Consider the following 12,845-nt stretch of genomic DNA (forward strand, 5'->3'; position numbering starts at 1 on the left):
TGACTGTCGGCAACTGAGCCGTCTTCACCGACCCCCGGCTCTGCCTGCGCACAGGGCACAGGCGCGGCGGCCGGCCCGGAGCCCTGGACGGACGGACGGACGGACAGACGGCCGGCGCGGGCGGGCGGGCGCGGCCAGGGGCGGGTGTGCCGCAGGGGCCGCGGGGTGTCTGCACGCACGCACGCACGCACGCTAAGCGTCTCTCTGTCTTGTGTCCGTTCACAGCCGTGGTTAGTGCCCATCCCATCCATCCTCTCGATAGCCCTCACAACCATTTCCACTCCAGCAGCCTCGCTTCTCCAGCCCGCAGCCACCTCTACCACCCGGGCAGCCCCTGGCCGGCGGGCACGGGCCTGGCCCTCGGTGACAGGGCCCCGTCCACAGGTGAGAGACGGGGCCACGCCGGGGCGGGCCGAGCGGGCGCCTCTGCCGCCTTCCCGGAGGACTCGCGGTTGCTCAGTGTCTGGCTCAGTGCTCAGGGTGCTTCTCTCACAGACCCGGCCTCTGTGGAAGCCGCCCTCCCCTGCTCCCTGAGGGGGACGTGCTCGGCTGTTGCTGAGCCGCCGCTCGGGGCTTTCTTCACATCACCTGTCTTGTCCTGTCCGCGGCCATCTTTGCTCGGTCACGCCACGTCCTGGTCTGTCCCTCCCCTTGCTGCGGCTTGTGGGAAAGGGCTCCGGGGAGGGGGCCGCAGTCCCCGAGAGCGAGCGAGCGATCGAGCGAGCGAGCCGGGCCGGCCGCAGGGGCGTCCCCCAGGCGCGGGGCGGCAGGGCCCAGCCCTCTAGGCCGACCGTCTGTCTCCAGAGCCCAGGGGAAAGCCTGCAGCGGCTGAGGCCCGGAGGCGGGCGGCTGTGGCGGCGGAGAGGCCCTCGGCGTGCCCGCACGCGTCCGGGTAGTGGGCACAGGAGGTGCGGTCAGTCCGGCCTCCCGGCCGCTCATGAGAAAAGGCCGCAGCTGGGCCGCACAGCCCTCGGGGCTCACACGCCCTCCCCACCGCAGAGTCCGTCCGCAACACGCCCGGCTCGGACACCGGACCGGGCCCCGCCGCGCAGACGTGCCGCTCCGACCACCAGGACCCCGAGGCCGCGGGCTCCCAGGAGGAGGAGTCGGGCCCCGGTCTGCCCACCGCCCACGTGCGCCCTTCCCACCCGCTGAAGAGCTTCGCCGCGCCCCCGGGGCCCCCCGCCTACGACCCCGCCCTGCCCAGCACGCCTCTGCTCTCCCAGCAAGGTGAGGGGCTCCCCGGTCCCACCCGGAGGGGTCCATGCCTGCCGCCCGCTCCTGACGGCGCGTCTCCCGCAGCCCTCGGCCACCCCCTGCACGCGGTGAAGACGGCCTCCGTCGGCACCCTGGGCCGGAGCCGGCCGCCCATGCCGGTCGTGGTGCCCAGCGCCCCCGACGTGCAGGAGACGACGCGGATGCTGGACGACTCGGAGAGCGTGAGTGGGGGCCGCCGGGAAGGGAGTTGCGGGCTCGCCCATCCCGCAGGCAGGAAGGTCCCCCCGCATCCGCATCCTGCGCGCCCGCCGCGGCCTCCCCAGCCCGTCTGGCCCGGCGTCGGCTCGCCCTGCCCACTGGCTCAGGAGCCTCGCGCTAGCCGGACGCGGGGGGGGGGGGCGGGGGGCGGTGGGGCTTGGGAGGTGGCCTCTCAGCTCCCCGCAAAGGCGCTCGGCCTCCGGGTCTCCGGGAAGAGGCGCGGGCCAGGGGTGCCGAGTGGGCGCCCTCCCGGTCTCTGTCCTCCGCAGCCCGCCCCGGTTCTCTCCCACAGAGCTACGAGCCAGACGAGCTGACCAAAGAGATGGCCCACCTGGAAGGGCTCATGAAGGACCTTCACGCCATCACCACGGCGTGACGCCTCCGGGCCGCGGGCGTCTCGGGACCGGCCCGGCCTCACCGCGGGGCCTTGTACAGAGTGGGGGCGGCGCGGCCTTGGACCCTTGGACCCGGCGGGCCGGAGTGGACGCCGCCTCCCTCCGCCGCAGGCTCCTGGGCCGAGCGGAGGGGCTGAGGACGCTGACCGCTGGCCCGCTGGCCCGCTGGCTGTCTGCGAGCTGTCCGTGGTCCTGATGACTGCCGGGGCCTGCCCCTCATCACTGTGACAACACAGACCTACGGGACTACGGGACTACGGGCCGGGACGCCGCAGCTCAGTATTGGGGTGGGGGCGGGGACCTGGGGACGGGTGGAGGGCCAGGAGGGCTGTGAGGGTCTCGGTCGTGTACTTTCTTCCAGAAGCCGCAGAGTGGCGCACCCCTCCCTGTCCCCTCACTGTCCTCCCCGCCGTGTCCGCCCCTTGGTCCCGTGGGATCTGGTCAGACTCTTGTGTGCAGGAGGTGGGTCCGAGGACTCGGGAACCCCCGGCCGAGCGCCAGGTGCTGTCTTTCTTGCTGTGGGGTGCCCTAGCCCCAGGGGTCAGGGCGGAGCCCCCACGCGCCCAGCCAGCCCCCGAGGGACGCTGGGAAGCCTCTGCCTTAACACGCATTCTGTGTCCCCAGAGGGCCGGGCTGAGGCGCTTCTCAGACGCCAAGACCGTTAGACACTACAGGGCGAGCGGGGTCCTCACGGTGCCCCCAGCAGGCCCGTCCCCCAGTCCCGGAGGCTCGAGGCTCGGGCAGACCGCCACCTTTGTACTTCAGTCTCCCCCCCCCCCCCCCGTGCGGGGCACAGTCTCTTTCTATCTATTATGTGAGGGCGTGAGCTCCCAGCCCCCTTCTGCCCCAAGAAACAGCAGGTCTGGCCCTCACAGCCCTGTCACCGCGGCCTCAGCACCCAGACCCCACGAGTGGGCGGGCGGCGGCTCTTTTTAAATACAGGAACTCTCCAGAGTTGGGGGATTTTTTTTTTTAATTCAGAAAAAAGGAAAGCTATTCTGTATCGCACCTTTTCACAGTTTAATACATTTTCTTACATTTCCTGTGACTTTTGGAAGGAAACCATCGTGTGTCTCGTCAGCTGCCGCCAGCCCCAAGGCTTCCTGCGGGGGCGACGGGCGGCCTCTGTAGCACTTGCCCGGCCTTTTCTGTAGTTGATGCTGTAAACTCTATGGCTTTTTAAACAATTTCATGTTTTTATTTAGTGTTGGGAGTCCAATACACTTTTTTAATCCAATCAAGGTCTGGTCTGGTCTGGTCAGAGAGTTTCCTTCCTTTTCTTTAAAAGAAACAAGCAGTGGCCCGGGAGATGACACAGTGGATAGAGCACTGGACTCCCACACAGGAGATTCCAGGTTCAATCCCCGGCAGCACATGTACTGGTTCTTTCTCTTTCTCATAAGTAAATAAATAATCTTTAAAAAAGGAGCCGGGCGGTGGCGCAGCGGGTTACGCGCATGTGGCGCCAAGCGCAAGGAACCGGCCTAAGGATCCCGGTTCGAGTCCACGGCTCCCCACCTGCAGGGGAGTCGCTTCACAGGCGGTGAAGCAGGTCTGCAGGTGTCTGTCTTTCTCTCCCCCTCTCTGTCTTCCCCTCCTCTCTCCGTTTCTCTCTGTCCTATCCAACAATGACGACATCAATAACAACAACAATAACTACAATAACAAGAAAAGACAAGGGAGAATAAATAAGTAAATATTAAAAATAATTAAAGAAAAAGAAAGAAACAGCTTCCGGTTGACACCTCAGTGACCTCACAGCTGTAATGGTAGGACTCCCAGGAGCAACCAGGGAGGTTGTGGGGGCCGGTCTGTTTCCAGCAGCCCTCAGGGTAAGCCCTGGCACTGCCCGGTCCCATGGTGCCTGGTCACTCCTCCCAGCAGACCCCTGGCTGCCTTTCCTCTCAGTCTGGAGCCTGGGCTCTGCACCCCTTCCTGCTCCTGGATGTCACCTCTCCAGGCCCTCCTGTGGCTCCAGGCGGAGTGTCCTGGGTACTCAGCACTAGTCCCGCCTCCCAAATCCTGTCACTGTCACGGCAGGGCTGGGCTGAGGGGGTCAGAGTTCAGCAGAGAGGCGTGGGGAGGGCTGGGAAAGAGCCCACAGGAGCACGCAGGCCATGTGGCCGAGGTCCCAGGTTCTGGCCCCAGCACTGCACCCACCAGGGCTGAGGGGGTTGTCTGGTCTCCTCTCTCCTGGAAGAACAAGCCTGGGAGTCGGGCGCTAACACAGCAGGTTAAGCGCACGTGGCACAAAGCATAAGGATCCCGGTTCGAGCCCCCGGCTCCCCGCCTGCAGCGGAGTCGCTTCCCAGGCGGTGAAGCAGGTCTGCAGGTGTCCGTCTTTCTCTCCCCCTCTCTGTCTTGCCCTCCTCTCTCCATTTCTCTCTGTCCTATCCAACGACGACGACATCAATAAGAACAACAGGGAGTCGGTGGTAGCGCAGCGGGTTAAGCGCAGGTGGCGCAAAGCACAAGGACCGGCATAAGGATCCCGGTTCGAGCCCCCGGCTCCCCACCTGCAGGGGAGTCGCTTCACAGGTGTCTCTCTCCCCCTCTCTGTCTTCTCTGTTTCTCTCTGTCCTATCCAACGGCTACAACAATAAAACAGCAAGGGCAACAAAAGGAATAAATAAAAATAAATAAAAAATAACAACAGTGGTCCAGGAGGTGGTGCAATGGATAAAGTGTTGGACTCTCAAACACGAGGTCCTAAGTTCAATCCCCGGCATCACATGTACCAGAGTGATGTCTGGTTCTTTGTCTCTCTCCCCCATCCCTCTCATTAATAAATAAATAAAATAAATTTAGAAACCAACAACAGCAATAATAACTACAACAATAAAACAACAAGGGCAACAAAAGGGTATATATATATATAACAAGCCTTTGGGCCAGGATATGCCACAGAGCAGAGTCCTCACAGGAACTCCAGAGTTGGTCAGTTTTGTTTTGTTTTTTAATTCAGAAAAAGGAAAGCTATCCTGTATCGCATGTTTTCAGAGCTTGATACATTTTCTTAACATTTCCTGTGACTTTTGGAAGGAGACGATCCTGTATCTGAAGCTGCCGTCGGCTCCACGGCTTCCTGCAGGGCTGGGGCTGGCTGGCCGGCGCTGCTGGGCTCCGGCTCTGGGCTGGGGCCGCTGGGGAGCTTCCTGAGTGGTGAGGCCCAGCTCCAGGCGTCTCTGCCTCCCCCATCCTCTCAGTTTCTCTGTCTGTATCCAATGGTAAATTGATAAATAAGAAACACTTTTATACAAAAAGAAAACGTTCAGAATGACAACCAAACGCAGCTTTACTAGGAATACGGCTTACGGTCATCAGCCTTCATGGAAACTAGACGGCCGTGCTGAGCTGGCGGCAACGTAACAACGCTCGGCCGGCCGGCCCAGGACTGGAGCTCCCGGGTTGCTGCCGCCCAGCCCGGACGGAGGCCTCTGCTCCCGGAGGCTCAGAGGGCTGGCTGCCTCCACCCGGCGGTGTCCCTGGTCCCGCACAGCCACCGGGGACGGCCGGCTCCGAGTCCCTCCAGCGTGAAAAGCAGGACGTGTTCTGAGAGACGCCATAGAAGGCTGTGGCCTCGGAGGAAGATGGAGTCTCAGACACACGCAGACGGCACTAGGCTCGGCGGCGCCGAGAGCACGCACGCGGGGAGACTCGGGCCGTGGACAGAGAGGAGACTCTGCAACGGGTGAGGACCCCGAGTCAGGCCACACCCCGCGGGGACAGCGGGTGACGCCCGGAGACTCGGGGTGCCGGGGGAGCTGCCACTGGAGGGACACGGCTCTCCTCAGAGGTGCAGCACCCCACCCGCCCCGTCCGGGGGTGAACAGTGAGTTGTTTCTGAAGAAAGTTCGCAGGGGTGAGATGAGGCTGCTCCCCCCCCCCCAGCACAGAGCCACCCAGGAGTGCAAGACATCCTGGACGGGGGGGGGGGCTGGGGACCCCGCAGGGCTCCGGGTGTCACCTGGGCAGTGGCTGTCACACATGGAGCATCTCCTTTAAGTGCTCTTGCCTTGGGTTTGTGTGACAGACAGAACAGGGAGGGAGCAGAGGGACGGACCAGGGCGCAGAGGAGCTGGGTTCGAGCCTGGCCCCCACTGCGCGGGGGAGGCTTCAGTGCCGTGTGTCTCTGTGAAGAGCCGGCCCAGGGGGCGTGAAAAGGTGTGTGAGCAGGGGGGTCAGACAGGATGAGACAGTGGGTGTGAGCAGGACCTGGGGAGCCAGAGCCCTGGGGGCGCTGCCTGAGGCGCCTGGGCGGGGAGGGAAGGCCAGGAGGCAGGGCCCAGGCGCTGAGGGGAGAGGAGAGCCCTTGAGACCGGCTGAGGGGTGGGGCTGAGGAGTGGGCCCCCCAGATGAGGGGTCTGGGGCTGGGGGACAAGGCAGCCTTGAGAGCCACACCCACCACCACCAGGACCTTGTCTAGAACCTTCTACGGAGGTGGGCCGACCTGGAAGGGGGTGTGACTGGGGGAGGGGCTTTAAGGGGCCAGGGACCCAACTCTTCAAGTCAGGAGCCAGGGAGGGGCTTCACTGGCCCCTTGTCTGGTTTCCCTGCTAAGGCAGAAGGGGGCAGCCCCGGCTAACGGATCCGCAGGCCAGGGAGGGTCACCGGGAGCCCCAGACACCCCTGCGGGTGCTCGCTGACTGGCCGCTGGGGAGCAGGGGTGGGTTTATGGCTGGGCCCTGTGAGCCCCTCTCCTGCTTCCTGCCCTGCCTTCCCCACGCCCCCCCTACCAGGCCACAGGGAACAGTTGCCATGGGGATGCGGGGATGCTTAGCAACGGGACTCCCTGGGCAGTCACCATGGAAACAGCATCCAGCTCAGGATTCCGTCTTTTCCTGAGGACATCCCCTCCTGGGGGGGGGGGGGAGCCCACAGGGAGCCTAGAGCTTCCTGCGCCAGCAGCCAGGGCCACTGGGGTGGGGGGGACAGTCCCTCCTGAGGCCAGAGGGAAGTCACCCTCTCACCAGCCGGGCTGTGGCTCCTGGCCAGCGGGGGTGACACCCCCCTGCCCAGCCCCCTCTCGGTCACACTGACTGCCCTGCTCCCTCCACATGAGCATCCAGGACTGAGCCCAGACAGGTGGGAGTGGAGACCCTGGTGATGCAGCAGGCACCCCACTCCCGGGCCCCTGATCTCGGGGTGCAGGTCTGTGCACAGGCCCTGCGCACAACGTGGGTGTGGGGCTCTCCCTCCCCTCCCCTCCCTGGAAGAAGGCTGCACCTGCTGGTGTTTTTTTTTATTTAAATAAAATATACAACGGGCCAATGGCCATTTCTGTTTGCAAAGTGGGAGATTCCAAAATGATTGTGGGCGGTGGGGGTGGGGGTGGGGTGGGGGTGAGGGGCTGGGCCTGCCCAGCAGATGGAGTGCCCTCAGTGAGGGGCAGCTGGGCAGGGCCAATGCCATTAGAAAAGGTGGGGGCAGGGCAGGGACGCACTGGGGCAGGGGGCCCCGGGCAGGGTGCTGCCCCAGGCTCCAGCCCAGCCCCTCCCCTGCCCCCAGCCCTGTGTTTCTGAGCTCAGACCACAGCCCCCTACCACCCCAAGGCCCAGCCACACCCCTCCTTAGGCTCAGGTCCTGAGATCTGAGTCCTGGGTGCTGGAGTGAGGGTGTGGGCTGGCTAATTGAGCACCTGCTGTGGCCTGAACCCAGTGGGCCTTCCTGGAGGCAGCTCCATCGCCCACTCACAGGGGCCACCCCGCACCTCTGCCCCTCATCCACACACCCATCTGGCCAGGGTCACACAGCTTAGCCAGCGGGTTGGGATCTCAGCGATGCTCCAAGCTAGGACCCTTCTGCGCCCTAGACCATGCCGGGACCCCTCCCCCTCAGCTGGGACCCTGGTGGGACAACCCCCAGCTGGGCCCAGGGGAGCCTAGGCCCTACTGGGCCCCACCCCCACCCCATCAGCCTCTGGTGTAAAGCGCACCCAGTGCGGCCTCAGTGGGGGACGCCACCGGCCTGCAGAGTGGACGTCCCGGACCTTCCCTGGGGCTGTGCCAAGGCCCCCAGCGGGGCCACCAGCATGCACGCGGCACGCAGGTTCCCGGGGCCCCAGCGCCCTTCCCGGAGAGTCCCGGGTGCAGGGAGGGTGCGGGCGGCCGGTGCCCCCCCCCCCCCGCATTACACTCGGCCCGGTGCAGGGAGGGTGCGGGCGGCCGGTGCCCCCCCAGCATTACACTCGGGCCCAGCGCCCTTCCCGGAGAGTCCCGGTGCAGGGATGCGGGCGGCCGGTGCCCCCCCCAGCATTACACTCGGGCCCGGTGCAGGGATGCGGGCGGCCGGTGCCCCCCCCCAGCATTACACTCGGGCCCGGTGCAGGGAGGGTGCGGGCGGCCGGTGCCCCACCCCGCATTACACTCGGGCCCGGTGCAGGGAGGGTGCGGGCGGCCGGTGCCCCCCCCAGCATTACACTCGGCCCGGTGCAGGGAGGGTGCGGGCGGCCGGTGCCCCCCCCAGCATTACACTCGGGCCCAGCGCCCTTCCCGGAGAGTCCCGGTGCAGGGATGCGGGCGGCCGGTGCCCCCCCCCCCCAGCATTACACTCGGGCCCGGTGCAGGGAGGGTGCGGGCGGCCGGTGCCCCCCCCCAGCATTACACTCGGGCCCGGTGCAGGGAGGGTGCGGGCGGCCGGTACCCCCCCCCCGCATTACACTCGGGCCCGGTGCAGGGAGGGTGCGGGCGGCCAGTGCCCCCCCAGCATTACACTCGGGCCCAGCGCCCTTCCTGGAGAGTCCCGGTGCAGGGATGCGGGCGGCCGGTGCCCCCCCCCCCCAGCATTACACTCGGGCCCGGTGCAGGGAGGGTGCGGGCGGCCGGTGCCCCCCCAGCATTACACTCGGGCCCGGTGCAGGGAGGGTGCGGGCGGCCGGTGCCCCCCCAGCATTACACTCGGGCCCGGTGCAGGGAGGGTGCGGGCGGCCGGTGCCCCCCCCCAGCATTACACTCGGGCCCGGTGCAGGGAGGGTGCGGGCGGCCGGTGCCCCCCCCCAGCATTACACTCGGGCCCGGTGCAGGGAGGGTGCGGGCGGCCGGTGCCCCCCCCAGCATTACACTCGGGCCCGGTGCAGGGAGGGTGCGGGCGGCCGGTGCCCCACCCCAGCATTACACTCGGGCCCGCTGCAGGGAGGGTGCGGGCGGCCGGTGCCCCGTCCCTGTCGCATCCGGCCCCGCAGCCTCAGAGCAGGGAGGGCAGCTTGTTGCGGCCGGGGGGCGCCCCCCGCGGCAGGGACCCCGAGGAGCAGTTTCGGGGCGGGGGGTCCCCGCGCGGGGCCTGCAGCGCGGGCTGCGACGCCGAGATGGGCCTGCGCGCAAGCGGCGGGGGCGCGGGGACGCGGGGCGCGCGGCCGGGCGAGCGCGGGGGCGGGGGCGGCGCGCGCGGGACGCGGGGCCGCGCGGGGGCGGCGGGGGCGCGCGGCGAGGCGGGAGGAGGCCTCGGGGGCGCGCGGGCCGCGGCGGGGGCGCGCGGGGGCGGCGCCAGGGCCCAGGCGAGCGCGGGGGCGACGGCGGCCGCCTGCAAGGGCGCGCGCACCAGCGGCGTCCAGAGCGGGGGCGCGGGGCCGGGCGGCGGGGGTGCGCGGCGCGCCATCTGTCTGTCCAGCTGCACGATCTGCTGGATCATGGCGCTCTCCCGCCGGTCGAACACGCCCGAGTTGAGGTCGTGCTGCACCTTGTGCAGCAGCAGCGAGTTCTTCTTCCCTGGGGGGCGGAGGGGGCGGGTCAGCGGCCAGAGCCCCAGAGGCGGGGGCGAGGGTCACCCGCGAGTCCTGCGGGGAAGAGGGGCCCGGGCCGCCGCAGGGACGGGTGGGGGTCGCCCCAGGTCGTGAAGGAACCCCAAACGCCATGGTAGAGCCCCCGTCCCGCAGACCCGTCCCGCAGCCCCCGTCCCGCAGACCCCATCCCGCAGCCCGCGTCCCGCAGCCCCCGTCCCGCAGTCCCACGTCCCGAAGACCCCATCCCGAAGCCCCCATCCGAAGCCCCCATCCGCAGCCCTCCATCCCGCAGCCCCCGTCCCGCAGCCCCCCATCCCGCAGCCCTCCATCCCGCAGCCCTCCATCCTGCAGCCCCCATCGCGAAGCCCCCGTCCCGCAGCCCTCCGTCCCGCAGCCCCCATCCCGCAGCGCTCCATCCCGCAGCCCCCATCCCGCAGCCCTCCATCCCGCAGGCCCCATCCCGAAGCCCCCATCCCGCAGCCCTCCATCCCGCAAGCCCCGTCCCGCAGCCCCCATCCCGCAGCCCCGATCGCGCAGCCCCCATCCCGCAGCCCCCGTCCCGCAGCCCCCATCCCGCAGACCTCCATCCTCAGCCCCCGTCCCGCAGCCCCCATCCCGCAGCCCCCATCGCGCAGCCCCCATCCCGCAGCCCTCCATCCCGCAGCCCCCGTCCCGCAGCCCCCGTCCCGCAGCCCCCGTCCCGCAGTCCCCGTCCCGCAGCGCCCCTGAGGTCCGCACCGATGCGGTCCAGACGGTCGAGCGCCACGGTCTCGAAGGCGCGCCGCATCATGGGGTGCTCCTCCAGCACCTCGTTGAAGTGGTCGACGCTCAGCGAGTACAGGCGACAGTAGGTGTCCGCGCGGACACTGGCCGTGCGCCGGCCGCGGGTCAGCAGACAGATCTCTGCGGGGCGGGCGGGGTCAAGGAGGGGAGGTCAGGGGCGAGGACAGGGCGGGGAGGGGAGGGGTCAGGGCCGAGGACATCCGGACCCCCCACCCCGTCAGCCTGAGCTGTTCCAGCTGCCCTCGCCCACCCCGTGTCTCTGCCCACGGCCCCAGGGTCCCTGTCCCCAGCCTGTTCGCACCCTTCCCGTCCTCCTGCTCCTGGCCCGCCCCGCCCCTCGCCCCGCCCCTCCACTCGCCCCGCCCCCTCGCCCCGCCACTCGCCCCGCCCACTCGCCCCGCCCCCTCACCCCCGAAGTAGGAGCCGTCCGCCAGCTTCATCTCCTTGTTGCCCTTGGTCAGCACGCTGACCACCCCGTGCTGGATGAAATACATCTTCTTGCCGATCGTGCCCTCGCGGATGATGAAGTCTCCCGGCTGGAAGACCTCGAACCTGAGCTTGGTCAGCATGGCCGTCACGAAGTTGGGATCCGCGTTGGCGAACAGCGGCATGGACGCCACCAACTTGCGGCAGTTGAAGTTGATGATCTCCTGGGGAAGGGGGCGTGGCCGTGAGGGGCGTGGCCTTGTGGCGGGTCGCCGGGGGGCGTGGCCTGCGGCAGAACCTGGGGCGGACCCGTGAAGGCGGGGCCTCGAGGGGTGGGGTCTAAGGAGCAGGGTTGTGGGCGGGGCCTCGAGGAGCTGGGTCGTCAGGGGCGGGGCCTCGGCAGCGGTGTCGTGAGAAGAGGGGCCATGAGGGGCGGGGGCATGAGGGGATGGGACTGCCCCTCCGGGAAGGCCCCCGTAGCCCCCATTCCCCAGCACAGCAACCGATCTCTTTCCCCCGCCCCCCCCACCTACTGCAAACCCCCTGCCTGGGCCCAGCCCACCACCCTCCTCCACAGGGCCCCCCCCCGGACCTCTGACGCCCTCAACCCCCACCCACCTCCAGCAGGCCCTGCGCCCCTCATCCGCAGGCGCCCCCATCCTGGACACCCACAGCCACATTCCCTGGCAGAACATCCCTGACCCTCCCTACCCTGGCCCCGCCCCTCCTGGCCCCGCCCTTCCCCGCCCATTCACTGTCCCGCCTGGCCCCGCCCGCTCACAGGCCCCGCCCTGCCCCGCCCACCCACCGGGCCCCGCCCGGCCCCGCCCACCCACTGGCCCCGCCCACCCACTGGCCCCGCCTGGCCGTGCCCAGCCCCGCCACCCACCGGCCCGCCCGGCCCCGCCCACCCACTGGCCCCGCCTGGCCGTGCCCAGCCCCGCCACCCACCGGGCCCGCCCGGCCCCGCCCACCCACTGGCCGCGCCCGGCCCCGCCCACCCACTGGCCCCGCCCGGACCCGCCCACCCACCGGGCCCGCCCGGACCCGCCCACCCACCGGGCCCGCCCGGCCCCGCCCACCCACTGGCCCCGCCCGGCCCCGCCCACCCACCGGGCCCCGCCCGGCCCCGCCCACCCACTGGCCGCGCCCCGCCCACCTCCCGCAGCGGCCCGCTGAGCTCGCCCAGGATGCTGTCCTCGTCGAACATCTTGCCCTGGTAGCGGTGCTCGTAGTAGTCGTGGATGCGCTGCCGCGTGTCGGGGGGCAGCTTGTGGAAGGACATGTACTGCTCCACCTGCTTGTACTGGGGGGCGGGCGGGGGCGGGCGGGCGCGGCGGGGTCAAGCGGGAGCACACACCTTCTGCCCCTCCCCTGCCCAGCTCCCACCCCTGCCCCCCTCCCCTCCCCCAGCTCCCGCCCCTGCCCCCTCCCCTCCCCCGGCTCCCGCCCCTGCCCCCTCCCTCCCCCGGCTCCCGCCCCTGCCCCCTCCCCTCCCCCGGCTCCCGCCCCTGCCCCCTCCCCTCCCCCGGCTCCCGCCCCTGCCCCCTCCCCTCCCCCGGCTCCCGCCCCTGCCCCCTCCCCTCCCCCGGCTCCCGCCCCTGCCCCCTCCCTCCCCCGGCTCCCGCCCCTGCCCCCTCCCCTCCCCCGGCTCCCGCCCCTGCCCCCTCCCCTCCCCCGGCCCCGCCCCTGCCCCCTCCCCTCCCCCGGCCCCGCCCCTGCCCCCTCCCCCGGCCCCGCCCCTGCCCCCTCCCCTCCCCCGGCCCCGCCCCTGCCCCCTCCCCCGGCCCCGCCCCTGCCCCCTCCCCTCCCCGGGCCCTGCCCCCACCTTCTCCTGGTACTGGCGCCGGGACGAGTCGAGGGACTGGATGAGGGCGGTGGCGTGGCCGATGAACATGGCGTAGCAGGTGGCGCCCACGATCATGCTGAGCATGGTGAGCCAGACGTCGGACAAGCCCACGGGCGCCTGGCGGCCGTAACCGATGCACAGCATGTGGCTCATGGCCTTGAAGAGCGCGTAGGAGTACAGCTCGCTCCACGAGTGGTTC

At 69.2% G+C, this 12,845-nt stretch overlaps 2 protein-coding genes and 1 long non-coding RNA gene across 14 annotated transcripts in view; 1 reads left to right on the plus strand and 2 right to left on the minus strand.

Annotated features, from left to right (window-relative positions):
* Nucleotides 1-3,108, plus strand: part of NEO1 (neogenin 1) — a 130,779-nt gene extending 127,671 nt beyond the window's left edge. For 7 of the 12 annotated variants that reach the window (XM_060175610.1, XM_060175611.1, XM_060175612.1 and 4 more), the window contains 4 exons: nt 226-384; nt 1,000-1,230; nt 1,303-1,439; nt 1,769-3,108. In XM_060175610.1, the coding sequence (XP_060031593.1) occupies nt 226-384; nt 1,000-1,230; nt 1,303-1,439; nt 1,769-1,852 (611 nt within the window). In that variant the 3' untranslated portion in view covers nt 1,853-3,108. The remainder of the gene's footprint in view (nt 1-225; nt 385-999; nt 1,231-1,302; nt 1,440-1,768) is intronic. The other 5 variants (XM_060175617.1, XM_060175618.1, XM_060175620.1 and 2 more) reach the window with 2 other exon arrangements.
* Nucleotides 3,109-4,770: 1,662 nt separating this feature from the next.
* On the minus strand, nt 4,771-5,230 carry LOC132533523 (uncharacterized). Its single transcript, XR_009545410.1, has 2 exons — nt 5,187-5,230; nt 4,771-5,086 (listed from the first exon to the last, which is right to left on the minus strand). It is a non-coding gene; the product is annotated as an uncharacterized LOC132533523 (long non-coding RNA).
* A 3,823-nt stretch (nt 5,231-9,053) lies between these two features.
* Nucleotides 9,054-12,839, minus strand: HCN4 (hyperpolarization activated cyclic nucleotide gated potassium channel 4). Its single transcript, XM_060175598.1, has 5 exons — nt 12,626-12,839; nt 11,957-12,103; nt 10,781-11,021; nt 10,327-10,491; nt 9,054-9,574 (listed from the first exon to the last, which is right to left on the minus strand). The coding sequence occupies exons 1-5, from the start codon at nt 12,797-12,799 to the stop codon at nt 9,054-9,056; spliced, it is 1,248 nt and encodes a 415-aa protein (XP_060031581.1). The 5' UTR covers nt 12,800-12,839.
* Nucleotides 12,840-12,845: the final 6 nt, after the last annotated feature.

The sequence above is a fragment of the Erinaceus europaeus genome, chromosome 16 (assembly GCF_950295315.1).
Source record: "Erinaceus europaeus chromosome 16, mEriEur2.1, whole genome shotgun sequence".
Lineage (NCBI taxonomy): Eukaryota > Metazoa > Chordata > Mammalia > Eulipotyphla > Erinaceidae > Erinaceus > Erinaceus europaeus.